Here is a 22,236-nt window from a genome sequence, read left to right on the forward strand (position 1 = left end):
ATAGAATACTCGATTTAGAGCTTGTAAAGACCTTTGAGCCCATCCAGTCCAACCCTCTCATCTTATAGATGAAGAAACTGAGGCTCACGTCCCTGTACTGCTAGTGAGCATCGGAGGCAAGATTTGAACCCAGGTCTTCCTTGCTCCAAAGTTTTTTTTTTTTCTTTTAAGGTTTATTCCCAGAAATCTTCTATTAAAGGTGGGCTTGTTAAAAGGGCACATATTTATTTGTTATATTGACTAAAAAAGGGACATCATTTTGAGGCAGGGGTGGAATGAATAAGGCAAAAGGGGATATAGGGCAGAGAGATATTAAGTGCTACCTCAGACTTCATTTCCTTAATTTCCCAGAAACAGGCCAGTCTGAAGAGGGAAGTAATGAGGTTTTGGAACTTGCCTTTTCATTTTTTTGCAATATATTGTTTCAGATAAGAATATATATGTGTGTGTGTGTATATATATATGGAGATATATATATATATGGAGATATATATATATGGATATATATATATACTCCATTCTCATTTGGGTGCAAACTGTACTGTAATTTGCAGTGATATTTTATAGAATTATTTCTTGCAGTGACACAATTAAATCAGTACTTTGACTACAGATAAATTAGTTGTTTATTTCAAGGTTTGATTGATGGTAATTCTGGGAAATCTGTGTGGTTCCACAGTTTATAAGAACCAATAGATGGTTAAGTAACTTAATGAAGAGGAGATTGATTTGAAGACACCACTCTTTCAGACTTTTGACAGCTTTTTTAAAGAAATGAAAGCTTAATTTTGTATGGTGCTTCTTTGCTACAGAAGAGGATTCAGGAAGTGTGAGAAATATTTTAAAATTAATTGAGTGACAAAATTAAGCTCTGTGGAATGTAGCTGGAGGGCAAGGCCAAGCTCCTTAACAGAGCATGTCCTAGTTAGCTTGAAATATTGCTGCCCATAATAGGCACTTACTTCTTCTCCAGGACAACCTTACCAATATGGGACAGAAGTGACTGACTGTTACAACATGGCCTGAAATACCACTAATTCAGCCTATGTAAAAGGTGCTCTTAAAGAACAGCTCTCAAGAACTGGCAGGTAGCTAGAATTTTATTGAGGTTTTATTTTAATAATCTGACAAGGCTGTTAGTCAAGATTCTTTTCATATATTTTATTAGGTTACTGTGTTTACAACGCTGAAAAGCATTTCATCTCCACCCCTTTCAGGAAATATATATGAAACTAAAATATTCTGATATTGTCTTCTCAAGTTTACAAGGCATATCCTTTTTTACTTCAGATGCTGGTACCACAGAGTTGGCCATCAGAGAAGAAGTGAAAAGGACACAAATTAATTACAACTTTTGTGTTTGATCTGTAGGAGGTCATGGCATGGCTCAATGTAATTGTTTAGAAAATCACGCTGCTTAAAAAGGAGATCCTTGGGGTTACTGCTCTTAAAAACAAAACCACACATCCAAATAGTAATTAGGAATGCCCTGAAAGCCTTCTGAACCAAATGGTGTCATGAACGTGTTTAGAAATTGTGATCTACGGGGAGCAGGTGAAGGACCTGGGGAAAGTTGAACTTGGAGAAGAGAAAGCTGGGGTTGGGAAGAGGACATGTTAGCTCTTTTCAAATATTAGAAAAGCTTAAGTGACAAGATTTGACTTGTTCTGCCCGGCCCCGGACAGCAGATGTAAGATCAGCCGGAGGAAATTTCAGAGAGGCAGATGCAGGCTTGATATAAGGGGAAAATACCCAAATAGTTAAGAGATATGAGAAAGTGGAACAGGATTTTTGGGAGGGTGGTGGTGCCATGCTGCCTCCCAGGCATCCTTAAGCACAGGCTGAATGACTGCTTGTTAGCTAGAAGGGATTCTGATTCTGGCTTAAATCAGCCTGGGTCTTTTCTTGAGGTCTTTTCTCATTCTTGAGGTCCTATGATCCTTTTTATTTATTAAAGCGAAAGACTGTCATCTAGCCCAGGAGTTGGATCTTTTAGAGCTTTTGTACACAGAGTCAGAAGCTGTTGACACCACCCTCAGTTGGTGGCCCCAATTAGCTTACATTTAGTTAGCTAGCAAATTAGCTAAATTTGCCTGATTCTAGGAGTCAGACAAGGCCAAAGCAAAAGTTGGAATGAAAATTCCATAAGAAAAAAGCAGTCAGTAAAAACCTGGATAAAGGGAGGAATGAACCCTTTACCTGATGATCAGGAACTGGCTCTGATTAATGGAGGTTTAACCAAAAGATCAGATTTTCCCTCTTGTCCCCAATCCCCTCCTCCTTTAAATCCACGTTTTGCCCTGAAGTCCTCGGGCTTCCTGGGATTGCTTTCAGAAGTTCCAACAACGTTAGCAGTGATTTTCAAATACCACAGTTTCAGCTAACAATACCCTTCCCTGTTTTTATTGTTTATTAAGTTTTTCTTTTTACGTGATAGTAGCAGTAAAGGGAAAGTAGGTGGACTGAATTTTAAAACATGCTTTAGCATATTGAACTATCCATAAATAAATTAAAACAACATAATCCATCTCTTGGGCCATAGATGCCTAAAATATTTTGAGGCAATAGATGTATAATGTGACATATTCAGTATCTGCCCTTTTGACAAATTTTGTTTTGCTCTACACTGGCTAATAGTTATTTTGAATTACAGTACTATAAATCTATTTTGGATTTCTGATAACTATGCAAATATTTGCATGTGTATTTATTTTACTAAGCAGTGTATGGCTTCTTGTTCCCTCATACAATTTTGACATTGTGGCTGGATCCTAAGGGGAAAGAGCAAGAGATGAAAGGTGACTTGAGAGAGGAACAACCAGGAGACCTTGGGAGTAGAAGTGGGGCTAGACCCTGCCACTGGGGATTGGTTATTTTTGAGGTTGTACTATTTGTGTAGCTCTAACTGAGTTGTGGTCCAGTCAATATTGACTCAGGCCTGCTATACTGAATGTGTTTCAGGATGCGTCTCTTGGTAATGCCAGAGTGTGGCTCATTGTGACCCCAATTGAAATGACTTTTTTTTTTTTTCAAATCACATTTGTGGCATGTCCAGGTTTCATAATTCTGTAGAAGGAAAGGATGTTAGACACCATGATTATTCTGTAGAACTGAGAGTTTGAGATAAAGCTTGATGGACTTTGGCTCTGCACTCTCTGCCAACTTCCAAATGCCAACATAAAACATTCTATTTCCCGGCTTTGTGTGTGTTCACTGACTGTTTCCCATGCCTGGAACGTACATCCTCCTCATCTGTCTCCTGGTGTCCTTGGCTTCTTTCAAGTCTTACCTAAAATCCTGCCTTCTGCATGATCATCCATAATTCTAGTGCCTTACTGCTGTCAATTATTCCAGTGTATTTGACGTGTAATTTGTTTGTACATAGTTGTTTGCATGTTGTCTCTCCCGTTAGACTGTGAACTGCTTGAGAGCAAGGACTGTCTTTTGTCTTTCTTTGTAAATCTAACACTTAAATACTGTCTGGCACATAGTAGGTGCTTAATAAATGTTTATTTGCTCAGTTGAGTTCTTATATCTTATATATCAGTCCCTCAATGCTCTTAGAATTCTATTACTTTCAGCACAGATATCTGTTATCTATACTTTGGTCCAATCTGACTGCTTTTCCCATTTTTGTCCCTTTCAGTACCATTTCTACCATTTCTGTAAGCACCTTTAGACAAAATGCTGCATTATAGGCTCTTTTACAGTAAAATACCTGCCATACATAAACCAACATCATGTTAGATTCTTTGGAAGCTATGTCAGAAATAACCATGTTCAATGATCCTCTGACAGTAGGATCCAAATGTTATGGTTCCACTGTCCTTAATGGAAAAAATAGTTCAATGAAATTTTTTTCCCCAAAATCTTTTCCATTTTCCTTTAGTAATCCTATCATTTTCATCCTTGAATGCTGTTGGGATGATTTTGCTTAGTTAGATATCTTGTTGAGCATTCCTTAAACTAGTTTTACCATCTATTGATTCTGTTTGTTTTATGAGATAATATTACTCAGAATCCTCTATTCTTCATGATTTTATAGACAAATTTATAAATGTATTTTAAAAGACTATAGACGTTATAACAAAGTATGTTTTGAATATGTAGAAATTCAAGTGATGGTATAATTCATATATAGAGGTTTTTCTCCTTTTAGCTATGCTTCAACACTTTTCCCCTGGAATTTTGCTTTATACTTGAGGCTTTTGCTTATACTAGGATTTTTTTCACGTGAACCAAGAGTAGACCTTCATGGTCCTAAGTCAATGCATGTGCATATCTTAAAGGCATTACCTGCCAATAAATAGGAGATTAGCTTTGGCTTATATATTTCCCAATCAGTTCACATTTTTTTTCAAATGGTTTATTGTTATCCTGTTTTCTTTAACGATGGGGTACTCTAATGAGTTTGCCATCTGACACACATCTGTTTCCTGTTAAATAATACCATCATTCTTCTTGGGTTGCTAAACTCATCTACTGTCCAACCATGTTATCATTTGAAAAATTCATTGTTCTTGGAATATTAATATAGGCAACTTCATTAAATAACTTTGAGTTTTGAAAATTCAGTTTGAAGGACTCATTTTGGGATGCAAATGTTATAAAACTATCTTTACTCATTTTCTGTAAGAATATATGCATTCTTTAGCCAATACATTCTGCTCATTTTCTAACTAGCACTGAAAGACCTTTAAGAACTCCAAATTATGTTTCATTATACCAGTATTTGGGTTTATGTTCTAACTATATAATTTCACATTTTTATTGTAAGTGGATCCACCCTACATATTTTAAGAAGATTTAATATACTTTTAAAAAATATTGTTTGTTCATTTATTTTTACAAGCATTTATCTTTTTTACTTCCCTCACCCCAAATTGAACAAAAAAGAAAACCCTCATAAGAAATACATAGTCCACTTTAACCATTTCCAAAAATGTATGTATAGCTATATGTGTGTATGTATAGCTATAACTATAGCTATAGACATTCAAGTATCTATAGCTATATAGGCATCTATTTCAAATGCTGGATTATATAGTTATCTATATAATCCAGCATTTTAAATCCAACACCTCTCTGGAAGGAGAAAGTATGTTTCACCTTCAGTACTCTGGACTCCATTTCTCATTACATTGATCAAAGTTCTAATGTCTTTTGAAGTTGCTTTTCTTTATGATGTTTTCATTGTATACATTGTTCTCATTCTGTTCACTTCACTCTATATAAATAAGTTCTAAGATGTCCTTCCAGTTTACTTTGAAACTGGCAATTCCATCATTTCTTGTGGCATAATAATTTTCCATTATGTTACTATATAATAATTTTTAGTCACTCCCCAATAGGTGGACTCCCCCTTAGTTTCCAATTTGGGGCTACTATGAAAAGAGCTACTATAAATATTTCTGTACGTATAATCCTTTTCCTTTTTATTTTTTATTTCTATACCTTATGGGCCTAGTAGTAGTATCACTGGGTCAAAGGACTTGTACAGTTCAGTAACTTTGGGGGCATAGTTCCAAATTGTATTCCAGAATAGCTGCACCAATTATTAGCTACACCAACAGTACGTTAGTGTGCCTGTTGTTCCACAGCCCCTCCATTATTTGTCCATTTCCTCTTTTGTCATTTTTGCCAGTATGATCAATGTGAAGTAGAGTTCTTCAATTCATATTTTTCTAATTATTAGTGACCTGGAGTATTTCTTGATATGGTTATTGGTAACTCGGATTTCTTCCTTTCTTGATCATATTATTAAACTGTTTATCTACTGGGGAATGGCTCTTGGTTTTTGAATCCAATTTGAATCAAATTCTTATCTATCTTAGAAATGAGACCCTTATCAGATAAGCTTGATGCAAAGATTTTTTTTCCCCAGTTGCCCATTTCCCTTCTCATTTTAACCGCATTAGATTTGTTTGTGCAAGAGCATTTTATTGTTATATAATTAAAGTTGTTCATTTTACCTCATGTGATATCCTATTTTATCACTGGTTTGGTCATTAACTCTTCCCTAAACCATGAAACTGGAAAGTGATTTCTTCCCTATTCCTCTAAATTTGATCATGATGTTACCTTTTGGTTAAGCCATCTATCCATTAATTTATCTTGGTATATGGTGTGAGATGTTGGTCTATACCAAGTTTTGCAAAATTGAATGTAATTTTTTAAAAATTATGGCAAAATAACGTGTTTATAATTTTAAAAATATCCTGTATGAGAGTTCAGATTTACTTTTTTTGGTTTGTCCTTTGCATAAAAGTACCATAATCTTAAGTGTTGAAATATGAAGTTGCTTATACAGCTATTATAGTATTCCTAATTTTGTGGGAGTGACTGAAGCAAAGAGACTTTGTGCTTTACATTGGAGTATAAATCATAAATCTCTTTTGGCCACCTTCATTGACTGACCCTTGAGTTGGTCAGTTTGATAAAATTGTGATTTGCTCTAAAGCTCTCCCAAAGCTGTTCTCTTTTTGTATTTAAGCTCCCCTCCCCATTGGGATTTTCTGTAGGTTTTCTGAAATGTTGCTGAAGACAAAGCAGCCATCTTCCTGGTAAACAGATCCTTAGCCTTGACCTTCCAAAAGCCATATCTGCTTTCTGCAGTTCAGTAGTGCCTACGTTGAAAACAAGTCCCACCTCACAGATCCCTCCTGTAATCACCCTTCTTCCCCAAGAGCAAGCACTAGCATGCATTTCTTTTAACGTGGAATCTGTGGCAACAGTGACCTTTTAATATTTTTTTCCTTGTGGTAAAAGGATATGCCAAAATTAATACTTTCCATCAGATTTTAACACTTTCTGGGCAAATAGGAAATCAGCTTCTGGGTTCAGGTACTAGTGTGGTGCCTTATACTTAGTAAATACACAAATCCATGTTAAACAAATAGTGGGTAAATTCCACCTTTTGCTGTTGATGTAAAATGACTTCAGGCACTTATAAACTGATTTTAATTGCTTTAATTTGCATTAAATTTTAGTTACTAGTTAAATAGTAGATACTAAGTTTAAAAAAAAATACTTCACAAATATAAGATCATCAAAGTGTGCCGAAGAAGCAGTTTCTCTGAATAAGAGCTGGGAGTTATAGTGGACCACAAGTTCAATATCCAACAATAGTGTAAAAAGCCAATACTATTTTTAGACCTTATTAAGAAAGACATACTATTCAGTATGAGAGAGGCCATAATCTCACTACATTTATCTCACCACTACATCTGAAGTCCTGGGCCCAGTTCTAGGTGCCACATTTTGGGAAGGTTCCAGAAGGGGGCAACCGGAATATTTAAGGACCTTGATATCATGCATGTGAGAGTTGGTTGAAAGAAATGTGAACATTGAAGCTGGAAAGGAAAAGTCTTAGGGAGATCATGACAGTTGTCTTCACTTATTTGAGGAACTTTAGCCAAAAGAGGAATTGGACTTATTGTCCTAGGCTGTAGAGGAGAGAAGACTAGGAGCCATGAAGGGGAAGCCATAGAGTCTATGGCCGTCTCAAAGAGGAATGGGTGGTCTTGAGAGGTAATGGGCCCTCTTCATGAGAGGCCTTCAAAGGTTGGATGACCACTTGTCAGGTTTGTCATACTGCAGAGGGGATTCTTGTTCAAGTACACATTGGACTGACTGGCTTGGCCTATAAACGACCTTTTCTGATTCTAGGATTCATTCATAGGCCTGCTGTGATCATGGAAACTTCTCCTAGATAATCATGTGGATGTTTATTTGATTTGGCATTTGCTTTTAAATATCTTCAGGTGAGTGTTAACAGAAAAATTTAGCATTAAAATTTTCTTCTTAAAGAAAAAGAAAAAATTAGAGATTTCTACAGAGTTTAAACAAGTTTTCATTAAGTGGATGCTCTGTTATATATAGTCATGAGTATTAGTTTTATTAGGTGATTTTCCTTATAAGCCTATGGTTATTAACGATGTTAATCTCTCTTGAAATGGATTTTTTTAAAAAAGGCAAAAACTGATGTGCTCCTTTCATCAATGTACAACCAATTGTGTGTGTGTGTGTGTGTGTGTGTGTGTGTGTGTGTACGCATGCATTCACTTTGGGATTTAGTATGTATTGCTCAACTGGTGACCCGAATACATAAAACATAAACAGCAGGTGGATTAAGAATTTGAAGACTTGCTCTTAGATAGGTATTCTGTTATCTAGAACACTCTTCACTGGTACTTTTGCACATCTCTTTAAAAAAATGTGATTGTTTTTCTTAATAATGACCCAGAGGGCAGTGTTAGATCAGAAATTGTCTTTTGAGTTATCGTAGAAAGATTTAAGTGTGTATTATAATCTAACTATTAAAAGTGGATAATCTGATTGTGCTGATCCATTTCCTTACTGAGTTTAATATTTAATTAAAATCTGTAAATCCTCACTAGAGAGGCTTTTCCTGACCTCTGTCCTTTCTCCCCAAATCTCTTAGGGCTCTTCTGCCCTCTTCCCCAACGAAATCACTTTGTACTCACTTTATGTATATTTTGTATGTTGTTTTACTCATCTGTGTTCAGAAGGGCAGTGTGACATCAAATGGATAGCAAGCCTGCCTCCACCTGCTTTCAAGACACTCACTGGCTGTGTAACCTTGGCTAAGTCTCGTAAGCTCTCAATGTCCTGAGCAGCTCTCTCCAACTGTGCTTGCAGAGAAGGTGGCCCATATGAATGGTGGAATTTTTCTCCTCTAAAAATTCTCTATACTAATGAGATCACAAGTTCAGTGTTCAGCAAGCATTTGTTACTCTATGCAAGATAATGTACTATAATGTTGGGAATACATGGTAAAAAACTGAACTGTCTCTGACCCAAAGAGCTTACACTCTGTTCCAGCCTCACAGTTTGTACAGAGGTATGGAAAAACAAAAGCATTTCAATAAGAAGAGTTCACCAGCTCCTCGATATCACGTGAGAGGCAGGAGGGGCAGAGATGAGGAGTGAGTGCATTCCAGGCCCAGGGAAGGGGGGAGCCAGACCGTGGAGGGCTTATTCCAGGCCGTGATGAGAAGTTTAATTGGAATGCTATCCTTTCAAGTCTGAACCTGGGAACCTTCTGGCGAGTGGTGCTGCCTTCCGTGACTTTAGTAACTCAGCCTTCCCGTTTCCCTCCTCCCCAAACAGAGTTTTAAGACAGAACCACCAGGCTATTGTCAGTAGAGATATGGTGTGGCTCCAGTATGTATTTTTGCAACCTATGAAGCAAGACCTCCTTGGCTAAAATTTATTGGGAGTTGAATCTGTGTGAGAGCGTTTGTATATGAAAACACCCTAGAATTATGATGTCATAGAGATGGTATGGCTATACAGACTCTTTAGAAACACCAAGATTTACTATGATTATTAATTATAAGCCTTGAATTTTATATTCAGCCGAGAGAACCAGTGTGTTTTATTTCCTTTGATTTGAATCTGCTAGAAAAACAAGATTTCCATCACATGCAGTAGACCTTTCCCTTTGAACACTGCTATAAACATCTTTTAAATGTTTAGAATGTTTTTCCTCGTGACTTCGTTTAGTGCCTTGGGTGACATGCAAGTTTTTCCACTTGTTTGTCGTTATTCTGGTTCTGATATTTGGCAGCCATGTTTATGATGAGGGGAAAAGTGAAATTACTCAATATGATTGTTACTACATTCACAGTATAAAGTGGAATCATTGCCCAATGTAAAGGCTTACTTAGGGAAGTCGAGAATGAGGACGAGGGCAAATTGTGCAAAAACGGGATGAATTCCCAAACTCTGGAGTTCTTCACTTATTTGGGGAAATAGGAGATTTTACTACATAAATGCAGTAAAAAGTATCTTCATAGTCTAATTTTGAGTTTTGACGGTCATTTTGAGGGGCTCAGAGTTCATTGGGGATGCAAATGTCAGAAATATATCTTATGAATATATACACATCTTTAGAATTTAGATAATAAAGATTGCTCATTTTCTAAGCAGTGGTTAAAAAAAAACACCCATAAGAAGTTCCTTCTTAGAACATTTTCTTATGTAAAGCATTTATATTTTCAAATACCATCTGCATGTTCATAATTTCTCATTTCACTCCTAAATATCAATCCCTCTAGGTTTTTAATGTAGAAAATTTTAAAGTTTAAAACTATTTTTCTGATTAGTCTATGTTTTATAATTAGCAGAGAACAAAGTAAATTATGGCATGTTCTCTCTGCAGGCCTTCTGAGAATTTTAGTTCAAAGGTCTTGCTATATGCAAATACTTACTTTTACAAATCCATTTGAGTTAGTAACAAACCTTCCCACTTCTTCATTAATTTGCTATCTCGGGTGCCAAGTGTATTTTGGAGCTATTGTCAAACTGCCATTTTAAAAAAATTGATAACAGCAATAATAATGATAATAAAATCCCACTTGAAAAATCATTAACCTTGCTGAGACTATAAATTTTCTGCATTGTAGAAAGACTATAACCTTTTTGCACTATGAATTCTTTAGCTATTTTTTTCTCATTGTAGAATGCTATCAAAGCAAGAATTCCATCATGCCAAAAAGGCATCTTATTTTGAACACTGTTATGTCTTTTAGATATTTATAAAGTTGGCTGAAAAATTAGGAATTTCATTCATTAAGAAGCTTCTCTCTCTTCCATTCCAATGTGTACTGATGCCATTTCTCTAACACAGAGGGCTGGTGTGTCATAATGATAATTATAATAATGGTCACAGAATATTTAAAGAATTTAGCAGTAGAGGCACATTCGCTTCTTTGGCTGTCATAACAACCCTGTAAGGCAGATAGAACAGGCCATATTTAATGGGGTATAGAAATCTATCCTGCCCTACAGGAAAAGAGAAGGGGATGGGGGGACGGGGATAGAAGGAAGGGCAGATTAGGGGAAGGGGTATTCAGAATGCACACTGTCTTGGGGAGGGGGTAGGAATGAGATGGGAAGAAAATTTGGAACTCAGAATATGGAAGTGAATGTAAAAACTAAAAATAAATAAATTAATATGAATAGCAACCGTAAAAAAAAAAATAGAAAAAAAATTTAAAAAACAAAAACAAATAAAAAAACAGGCCATATTATTCCGATTTTATCATTACATGAGAAATCTGAGGGCCAAAGGGCTTAAATTACTATGGAGTCCGTAAGTGCCAAAGGGGTCACACAACCAGAGGCTGAAGAACTCCAGTCTGGAATCCTTTGTGCCTGAATAGGACTTTCCTCAACAGCGTCCCCACTAAGTGGTCATCTAGCCTTTGCTAAAAGATGGCATGGGAAACCCACTGCCTTCTGGGGCACCACTTTTAACTTACTGATGACAAATAATTAGCAAATTTTTCTTTACATCAAACCTCAGTTTACCTCTTCTAACATCTGCCCATTTTTCCAGGTCCCGTCCTGTGGGACCAAGCAGAATACTTCTAATCCCTGTTTGATGCCGGTCCTCCAGATACTTAAAGACAGCTGTGTGGTCCAACTGAAGTCTTGTCTTCTCCAGGTCCCTTCAGGGAATAAGAACATTAACTCGATATCCCTCATCGTCCTGATTGGCCTCCTCAGGCCACTCTCCAAAGTGTCAGTGTCCATCCTAAAACGCGGCGCCCAGAACTGAGCCCCCTCCCCATATGTGCTAAGTCAAGGCAGGAGACGGCAGAGACATCAGGCCCATCAGAATGCAAGGTGTCTTGGACTACAGCCTGAAACTGGACAAGCTCACCTGGCTGCTGGATCCTGGTCACCTCGCACAGGGCCCCCCAGATCCTTTGTGGACACACTGTTGGAGAACTGCCGCACATTCCATTTTAGGCTATTTTTTATCCTAGCTGTAAGACTTCACTTTGATGCCTGTGAAATTTCATCTGCCTTTATTTTGTCTCATTTTTTTGGTTCACTTTGGTCTTTTTTTGAATCCCTGGATTGGAAGCCTGAGGCTTCAAGATCATCTCAGTCTGTCCAGTGTCTTTACTGGCTGCTTAAGAAGCCACTGGGAGAAGTCACTTGGAATCCAGTAAGTCTGTGTGGTGGAGATGGTTTAGTTAACTCCCAGGCCAGTGTGCGGGCCTTGTGCAAGCAGAAGTTATGACACGTTCTTGAGGCTGCTAGGTCTGCCACAGTGCACAGAGCTCTGGGTGTGGTGCTCCAGTCCAACCTCAGACCTGCACTGGGCCTCAGTCTCTTCAACTGTAAAATGGGGGTGAAAATAGTACTTACCTTACAGGGCTCTTGTGAGGACCAAATGAAATAATATTTGTAAAGCGTTTAGTTCAGTGTCTGGCATGTAGTAGGATCTATAAAAATGCTCATTCCCCTCTCCACCTCCTTCTTATAAACATATCAAACATCCTACAGCCCTACCAAGATGTTTTTCTTCTGCTTCCTTATATTTCCCTAGGCCACCTAGTCTAGCCCATTTAGACGCTTTTGTCACGTACTTGTGTGCTGTTCCTTGTGTGCATCATTACTCCCTCTGTGAAGACTCTGAAATCTTTGCAGGCACGGACTGCCATTTTTTCAGTATACATCCTCAGTACTTTCAATAAAGTTTTGTGTTTATTAAATGTTTGGTTGAATTAGTGAAAAATGTTTCATGAATCTACCTTTATATGGGAAATAGATACACACCAAGAGACATAAAAAGCATTTTTTAAAGTTACAGATCTTTTTATTTTTCTTTTGGTTCCAGATAAATGACTTTCTTAGTTTAAGGTTGTAGAGTTATGGTTTTATTACCTGAAAATGCCCATCACATTTAACCTTAAAATTAAGTAGAGAACTGATTTTTCTTATTAGGCTTCTTGTATTAAAGACCATAATCTTTATTAAAGGTTCAGTTCTCACTTGGCTGCATGATATGAGTTGGTTAATTAACCCAAGTAATAAATTGAGTCAGGCCCTGATTATTTTTAGAAAAATTCTCTTGGTTCCTGAGGTATGTGAATTTTGAGAAAATGTCACCAGACCACAGTAGAAAAGGTTGCTTCTGAGGGAATTGGCAGTAACTTTTCATGGCTGTTTCTGGCCCTCAAGCCAGTGCCAACTGGCCACAGCTCGGATCCCTGCTAACAGGTTTTCCTACTGCACTTAATTGGGCCACCTCTCTGACTCTCCTGAGCTGCTAATTCATGGAATCAGAGGCTCTGTGCTTGGCCATTTTACTGGTAGGTGTATGGCATATGGCTTTCTGACCTTCTGGCCTCAAAGGTCAATGGTCTCTTGAATTAAACATGAGAGTAGAATACATTTGCATTTTATTCACATCTTTATCACTTTTAATCTTCTAACTTGGTGACACAGAATGTTAACATTGGTTGTGGTCTGCAGTAAGACAGAAGCTGCTCTTCAGATAGGGAGCATGACTGTGTGTCTTATACTCCCTGCATTAGTCCTGATTGGAAAGTCAGGTCCCATCATAGAATTAGGAAACCTCTGGTTCTAGCTCTGTGTTCTGGGGCAAGTCTGCCTTGTTCTGGGTCTTAGTTTCCTTTGTCTGTAAATTTGGGCAAGAGACTGGATGATCTCTCATTTTGGGTGCAGTTCTATGATTCTGTGCTTTCTCCTCCACAAACTCTTAGGAACACTTGATTTTTCTGTCTCTGTCCTTCTCCTCTCCTCTGGATGTGTCTTTGTCTGTTTTTTTCCTCTTCTTTTCCTCTCTGTTCTTTAATCTTTCATCTTCCTTTCCTTTCCCTCCTGCAGACTTGGTGTTGTTCTCCCTGGGTGATGTTTGGCCTGTCTAGTAACAAGATCACTGACCTCTTGTCACAACCTTGAGCGTGACTCCTCATTTCACATACCTTTACAATGGAACAGTCTTCACAAATGTTATAAGGGTTGGATGAGAAGGGCTGTTATTCCTGGCCAGTCATTTACACTTTTTTTTCTTTCTGTTCATTCAGGGCTTGAAAAAATAGTTCAGAGGCATTATTACTAGAAAAACAGATTGTTTAAGAAACAGAAAACCAGGAAAAATAAGCCTGTATTGGAGTTTCATCGAAATATTAAGTGGGGCAAAAGTAGAAATATTTTAGTCTATATTTGGGGGCTTGGGGAAGATGAATTTTTTTCTCTGCCTTTTTTTCTTTTAAATGAGGACATCAGAAGGTAATGAATAGGAAAGGAGGAGTCTGGGAAGATGGTAGAATAAGATAGGAAATACTAGGCTCACCAGATTTCTCCCACAAACAAGACAGAACATCACCTCAAAGTGAACTTTGAGTGGCAGAAATAATTAAAAGTCATGGTATAGAAGTTGTCCTCCTAAGACAGCTTGGGAAGACCTGAAGAAAGACTGGACCTATGGAGGCCGAGGCTTGGCTTGATTAAAGTGCAAATATCTCCAGGCAGACTGTTCGATCCACAAGCGGTAAGGCAGCAGCCTCAGCTTCAGGAACTTGCACCTCACCAGCATGGGGTCGGATAGCTAAGTGGGGGAGGATTGAAGGGCTCTCCACTGTTGTGGGATGCCAGGCCCAGGCTGTGACTGTGGGCGAGAAGGGTCTGGGACCCTGCTGGCTGTGGGCACTTACAGAAATTTCGAGCCCTTTGACTTTGGTTTTAGGGCAGAGGGGACACTGAAGTTTGCAGCGGCAGGAGAGACCACAGGGAGCAAGAGCATTTGTGGTGACGGCGTGGCTGGGGGCCCTCGCCGTGGCTGGGGGTGGAGAAGAGTGCCTGAGGTCAGCCCCCAGACAGAGCTCAGAAAACACCAGTATGAAAAACCTGAAGCCTGAGTTAACATCCCCCAAGGAGAAAGAACCTGACCATAGATAGCTGCTGTGGGGACAAAGAAGATCTGAGTTCGAACTCAGAAGAAGATAGTAAAGTTTAAAAAGCCACTTCTACTTCAGAAAAAAAAAATCAAATGGTCACAAGTCAAAAAAAGTTCTTGGAAGAGCTTAAAAAGGACTTGAAAAATCAAATAAGAAAGATGGAGGAAAAAATTGGAGGAAAAATTAGATCAGTTCAAGAAAATTAGGAAAAGAAAGTCAACCAATTTGAAAAAGAGATCTAAAAACTTGAGGAAGAAAATAACTCCTGTGGATAGAGCACTGGCTCTGGAGTTGGGAGGAACTGAGTTCAAATCCAGCCTCATACACTTGACACTTACTAACTGTGTGACCCAGGGAAAGTTACTTTACCCTGATTGCCTCACAAAAAAAAAAAAGCCCAAGAAAGAAAAAAGAAAATAACTCCTTAAAAACTAGAACTAGGGAAGGGGAAACTAATGACATTTTAAGACACTAAGAAATAATAAAACAATCAAAAGAATGAAAAAATAGAAGAGAATGTGACTCATCTCATTAGAAAAACAATTGATTTAGAAAACAAATTAAGGAGAGACAATATAAGAATTCTTGGACTACCTGAAAGTTATGATCTTTAAAAAAAGAGTATTGAGGAAAATTTCCCTGAAGTTCTAGAACAGAGGTTCTCAAACTTACTTGGTCTGCCACCCCTTTAAAAAAAAAAAATTACTCAGCACCACCCTTGAAATCTACTTTCTTTAATCCTTTAACGATTGTTTAAAAAAAATTTTCATCATTTCAAAAAATATATGTTTATATTTTTTGAAATGATACAACTTAAATTTAATAATTTATTATAATTTGTGGGTTTTTCCTGCATTGAAATTTTGATGATGCATTATTGCATCATGTAATCGTTTGGTATTATATTGTAAACAAGTCATTAAATGCACACATTCCTGCCAATGCATGCTGGACTTCCTGACAATATGCAACACACTGGCCTGCCAACACTAGCTTGTTAAGACCAGTCTGTGGACTTGACCACTGATCAATTATAACTTGCATTTTGTGTGTTTATTTGGAAAATAACGTAATCAGTATGACGTTAACTCTGTTACACAACAGATGAAGCATGTCTGAATGATTTTTCAAAATTTTCTTTTCTTTCCTTATGCTTTCAACTCCACCCCCCCCAGTTGTACTTGAGGCTACTACCACCACCACCCATCATTCCAGCGCCTCTCCAGGGGGTGGTATCTCCCACTTTGGGAACCTATGTATCTAGAAAAAGAGGGTAAAATAGAAATAGAAGAAAAAATCCCATTGATCACCACCTGAAAGAGATGTCAAGATGAAAACTGATAGGAACATCATAACCAAGTTTCAGAGTTCTCAGGTTAAGGAGAAAATATTGCAAGCAACAAGAAAAAAAAGATTAAACACTGTAGAGCTACAATCAGGATAACACAAGACCTAGCAGTTTCTATATTAAAAGACTGAAGGGCTTGGAACTTCATATTTCAAAGAGCAAAGGATAAGGGGGCAGTTAGGTGGCACAGTGGATAGAGCACCGGCCCTGGAGTCGGAAGAACCTGAGTTCAAATCCGGCCTCAGATATATAACACTTACTAGCTGTGTGACTCTGGGCAAGTCACTTAACCCCAATTGCCAAAGAGCAAAGGATAAGCCAGAAGTCTTCCCAATAAGATCAGGAGTGAAACAAGGATGTCCATTGTCACCAATATTCAATATTATGTTAGAAATGCTAGCAGTAGCAATAAGAAAAAGAAATTGAAAGAACCAGAATGGTCAATGAGGTAATAAAACTGTCTCTCTTTTTGTAGATGATAGGATGATATATTTGGAAAATAAAGATTCAACTAAAAAGTTAGTAGAAACAATAATTTTAGCAAAGTAGTGGGATATAAAATAAATCCACGTAAATCATCAGTATTTCTCTATATCACCAGCAAAACCTTGCAAGAAGAGATAGTAAGAGATATCCCGTTTAAAATTACTGCCGACAATATAAAATATTTGGGAGTATATCTACCAAAACAAACTCAGAAACTACAGGAGCATAATTATAAAACTCTTTTTATGCAAATTAAGATTTAAATAATTGGAGAAATATTGTTCATAGGTAGGCAGAGCTAATATAATAAAAATAACAATTTTCCCTAATCAGTTTATTCAATACCATCCTAATTAAATTACCAAAAAATTGTTTTACTGAGCTAGAAAAAATAATAAAATTCATTTGGAAAAACTAAAGGTCAAGAATATCAAAGGAATTAATGGAAAAATGTAAAGGAAGGAGGTTTAGCAGTACTAAATCTTAAACTCTATTAGTAGGGCAGTAATTATCAAACTATCTTGTACTGGCTAAGAAATATTAAGGTAGATCAGTGAAACAGAGTAGACATACAATACACAGTAGCGAATGATTATAGTAACCTTGTGTTTGACAAATTTAAAGATTTAAGATTTAAGGATAAGAAATCATTAATTGGTAAAAAATTTTTGGGAAAGGTAGAAAGCAGTCTAGTAGAAATTTGGGCATAGAACAATATCTTTCACCATTTACCAAGATAAGGTCAAAATGGATACATGACCTAGATAGAAAGGGAGAAATCACAAGAAAATTACATATTACCTATCACACTTATGGATAGGAGAACAACTTGTGATAGAGAGCATTGTGAGGTGTAAAATGGATAATTTTGATTGTATTAAATTAAAAAGGGTTTGTTCAAACAAAACCAATGTAGCCAAAATTGGAAGGAAAACAAAACTGGGAGAAAATTTTTATAGACAGTTTCTCAGATAAAGGTCACATATCTCAAATATATTAAGAACTTTGTCAAATTTGTAAGAATATGAGTCATTTCCTGATTGATAGTCAAAGGACATAAAGAAGCAGTTTTTCAACAAAGAATTCAAAACCATATGTGGTCATTAAAAGATGCTCTAAATCACTGTTGATTAGAGAAATGCAAATTAAAACAACTTTGAGATGGCATCTTACACCTATCATATTGGCTCAAATGATAGAAAGTGAAAGTGACAAATATTGGAGGGGATGTGCAAAAATTGGAGCACTAATTCACTGTTGGTGGACCTGTGAATTGATCCAGCCATTTTGGACAACAATCTGGAATTATGCCCAAGAAGTTATAGAACTATATACCCTTTGACCCGATAATACCACAATTAGGTCTGTTTCCCAAGATGATTGGGGAAAAGGAAAAAAAAAGTATATGGTCTAAAATATTTATAGCAACTCTCTTTGTGGTGGCAAAGAAGTAGAAATTGAGGGGATGCCTGTCAATTGGGAAATTGCTAAATAAGTTGTGGTATATGATTGTGATAGATTACCACTGCTGTATAGGAAATGATCAGGTGGTTGATTTTAAAAAAACACAGTAAGACATGAAATAGTAATGAGGAGTGAAATGAGCAGAACCACAAGAACATTGTACACAGTAACAGCGATATTATTCTAAGAACAATTTGAACAACTAAGTCATTTCGAGTATTGTAAATACTCAAATCTACTACAAAGGAAGATGCTATCCACATCCAGAGAAAGAATTGATAAATAGAAATAAGTATAGTGTGGTTTTATATAAATACACATGTTTGTGTCTAATGGTAGCCTTCTCTAGGGCAGGGTGGGGAGGGAGGGAGGAAGAAAAAGTGCAGGAAGAGAACAAAAGAAAACTTAGAAGGAAGCACAAAAAAGCAGGGTAGCTTTAGAAATGATGCATAGTATTTGTTATAGAGTTGGTTTTTTAAAAGTAAACAGTGTGAAGTAGAAATTTGTGGTTTTATATTGAATCCTCTTTTTGTGTTGTGCTGTGTATGTGGAAATGTTCTTTTTTTGTCTTTTTGTATTTAAGTGAAAAATGAGTAAAAAAAAAATTTTAGGTAATGAATAAAAAGGAAAAAGGGAATTGTGGGTAGAAAAGAGAGCAGACCTGTCCTTGTTAATGACTTGACTCCAGAGGCTATAGGAAGGAGTAACTCTGGTAAGTTGTTGGAGGGATTATAGTTACATGCGAGCTCCATACTGGATCATCTGTTGGCTTTTTGTGTGTGGAAATTGTAGTATCTTGATAAGAATTGTATTTTGTTATCCAAATGCCCAAACCATTCTCATGACCCCTGTACACTTTCTAAGCCAGTACATGGGAAAAAGAGAAGTAACTTTCACATTTGAAAGGAGAGACCTTTGGGTCTGAAAGTCAGGGTTCAAGTTTTACCTCTGACCCATACTGGCTGTGTGGCCAAAAGGCTTACATTCTCAGTGTCCTGGAAGCTCTGAGACTGTAAGTTATAGGTGTGTGACTAATGGATATCAGTGGAGGAAGTTCCCACACTAGAAGTTCTGTATACTGATAAATCACAGGCCCATATGCTCCCCGAGCCCCCAACTTCCTCATTTACATTGTATGTATCCATGAAAAAATGTCAACTTTGAGTCAATTATTTTATGTCCATGAATTATCTGAATTGCTGAATGAGGAATTCAACATTTTGTTTTTTCTTTTCTTTTTCATGTATTTATTTATAATATTAGTTTTTTTAAAAATTTGAGTTTTGAATTCTCTCCCTCCCACTCCCCATTTCATTTTTTCAAAAGGAAGAAAGATGATTATTGGAACCCAAAAAAATTAAAATATCTTGGTTAATGAAAGAAAATGGAAAATAGGCCGAATCAGTGTGGAAAGAAAAGAAATTTCCCCTGAATTGAATGCCCAGCTTTTCTGACCATGGTTTCAACTGCATTTCTAAGAGTCACAACCAATATAACACATACTCGTTCTTTTTTTTATTTATTAATTTATTTTGATTTATCAACAATCACTTCCGTATGCTTTTGAGTTTAAAATTTTTCTCCCCATCCCTCCCAAAGACGGTGCACAATTTGATATAAGCTATACATATACATTCCTGTTAAACATATTTTCACATTAGTGATGTTGCAAGTAAGAATTAGAACTAATAGGAGGAACCACCAGAAAGAGGAAACAAAACACAACAGAAAAAAAAATAGCAAATAGTATGCTTCGATCTGCATTCAAACTCCATAGTTCTTTCTTCTTTATGTATAGCATTTTCCATCACAAGGCCTTTGGAGATGTCAGATCCTTGTACTGCTGAGAAGGGTTAAGTTTAATCAATATTAGTCATCGCACAGTGTGGCTGTTATTGTGTACAGCGTTCTCCTGTTTCTGCACACTTCACTCAGCATCAGACCATACGAGTCTTTCCAGGTTTTTCTGAAGTCAACCTGTTCATCATTTCTTATAGCACCATAGTATTCCATTACATTCATATACTACAACTTGCTCAGCCATTTCCCAATTGATGGGCATCCTCTTAATTTCCAATTCTTTGCCACCACAAAAAAAGCTGCTATAAATATTTTTGTACATGTGGGTCCTTTTCCCATTTGTATGATCTCTTTGAGATATAGCCCTAGAAGTTCTATTGCTGGGTCAAAGGGTATGCACATTTTTATAGCCCTTTGGGTATAGTTCCAAATTGCTCTCCAAAATGGTTGGATCATTTCACAACTCCACCAACAATGCATTAGTGTTCCAATTTTCCCACATCTTCTCCTATATTTATCATTTTCCTGTTTTGTCATCTTGGCCAATCTGATAAGTGTGAACACATTCTCGTTCTTAAAAAATGAGGTGCGTTTTCTCTTTACATTTGACAGTGTACATTCCATCTATGTCTATAACACTGTTGGGTTTTTTTCTTTTTTGTTTTGTTGCTGTATTCTTTTCATTCTTAATAGTTTGTATTTATCTCTAAGATATAATTTTCATAGTCACTTTAAGAAGATAGTTTTACATTTTTAGGTAATGTTATCCAGGTGCTAGAGTTGAGTATTATCAAGTCCCAGTAAATGTTCATTGTTAAATAAAATCACCAGGAAGCAACTTCTTTGAAATTTCACACATGAATAGAGCTTTCTGTACATATTGTTTTCCTTGTATGCAAGGCAGCATGGCGCATGGGAAAGAGGACTCGATTAGAGTTAGTGGATCTGGATTTTAATCCTGACTCTGCTACTCTGTAACTGTGTAACCCTCGGCCAATCACTCTCTGGCCCTTAGTTTCCTTACCTATAAAATGAGGAAATTGATATCTAAAGTCAATTCCATCTTGAAAGCTACAATCCTATAATCACTAGACCCTCAGTCTAAGTAGTGGAGAGTAAGTGGCTAATGTGCAACCTTATCTAGTCATGGATATGTAGAAATGCTTGATTATAGATGGATAAACTCAGAATGATGGTCTTTGATGTTGTAGAGTTAGAAAGCACTGCTGTTGAAACCACACTTTTTTAGAAGCAAACAGAATTTGAGCCTAATACGATCTTCTCCATCTCCTTTGATGGCTCTCTGCCCTCCTCCCAATCAGTAACTATATGTGTTCCCCAGGATTTTTGTCCTTGGCCCTCCTCTCTCTCTCCTCTCATCCCCTCTCGTGGCTTCATTGTCACCTCTATGCAGCCATTCTCCAAATCTCCATCTCTGCCCTAACCTCCCCACAGAGCTGCTGACCCTTGTTGGACAGTTCCACCTGGAAGGTCCGTTGGAACCAAGAACTAGTAGTTTCTTCTCCCCCATCCTCCTCCTTCATCATCCAGACTTATAACTTTGGAGTCATCTCTGGCTGTTTTCTGTCTCTACACCATCTTTCTCATATGACCTCTTCTCTCTAGCCTCGTCCTGGCTAAGGCCTTCACTTCCCTTCTAGATGGTCTAGGATCTATAAGTCAGTCAACAAGCCCTTATTAAGCACTGACTGTATACCAGACACTAGAGGTTGGCAGGGAGTGGGAGGAACAGGAAAAGTCTCTGTAGGAGCTGGGGTTTCAGCTGAGTCTTAAAGCCATGGAAGCCAAGAGGCAAAGAGTGTACGAAGGAGAATATTAGGGAATAAGACTGGAAGGTAGATCGTAAAGATCTTTAAAAGCTAGGCGGGGGGAGGAGGTGGGGAGGGGGTGCAGCTAGGTGGCACAGTGGATGGAGTACCATCCCTGGAGTCAGGAGGACCTGAGTTCAAATGTGGCCTCAGACACTTGACACTTGCTGGCTATGTGACCCTGGGCAAGTCACTTAACCCCAATTGCCTCACCAAAACAAAACAAAACACAAATAAGGCAGAGGCCTCTTATTTTATTTTGGAGCAATAGAGAGCCATTGACAAATTATAATGGGAAAGAGGGAGATGGCATGGTCAGATGTTTGTTTTAGGATTATCATTTTCACATGTTACAGAGAGAGGAGACAGGAGAGAGGCAGGTAAAGTTAATTTTAGAAGGAACCTCATTTATTACAGCCTTTAAGACTATTAAGAATATTAACTAAGCTTCTGGTCTATATTTAAAGCTTTTCATAACCTGGCCCCTTTCCACCTTTGCAGTCTTCTTACACTTCACTCCTCTTTATGATCCAGCTACCCTGGCCCACCTGCTGTCCATTCTATC

The 22,236-nt window shown here is 37.4% G+C and overlaps 1 protein-coding gene across 2 annotated transcripts in view; it reads left to right on the top strand.

Moving 5' to 3' along the window:
* Positions 1–22,236, top strand: part of SLC25A26 (solute carrier family 25 member 26) — a 160,513-nt gene that overhangs the window by 89,890 nt on the left and 48,387 nt on the right. The window contains exon 6 of one of the 2 annotated variants that reach the window (XM_027863848.1): positions 11,366–12,202. The exons of the other annotated variant lie outside the window; for it this stretch is intronic. Coding sequence (XP_027719649.1) covers positions 11,366–11,587 — 222 coding nt within the window. The 3' untranslated portion in view covers positions 11,588–12,202. Of the gene's footprint in view, positions 1–11,365; positions 12,203–22,236 lie in introns of those variants that run through there. 2 annotated transcript variants of the gene reach the window in all.

Source organism: Vombatus ursinus, unplaced genomic scaffold (genome assembly GCF_900497805.2).
Source record: "Vombatus ursinus unplaced genomic scaffold, bare-nosed wombat genome assembly UNPS02014773.1, whole genome shotgun sequence".
NCBI classification, from domain to species: Eukaryota; Metazoa; Chordata; class Mammalia; order Diprotodontia; family Vombatidae; genus Vombatus; species Vombatus ursinus.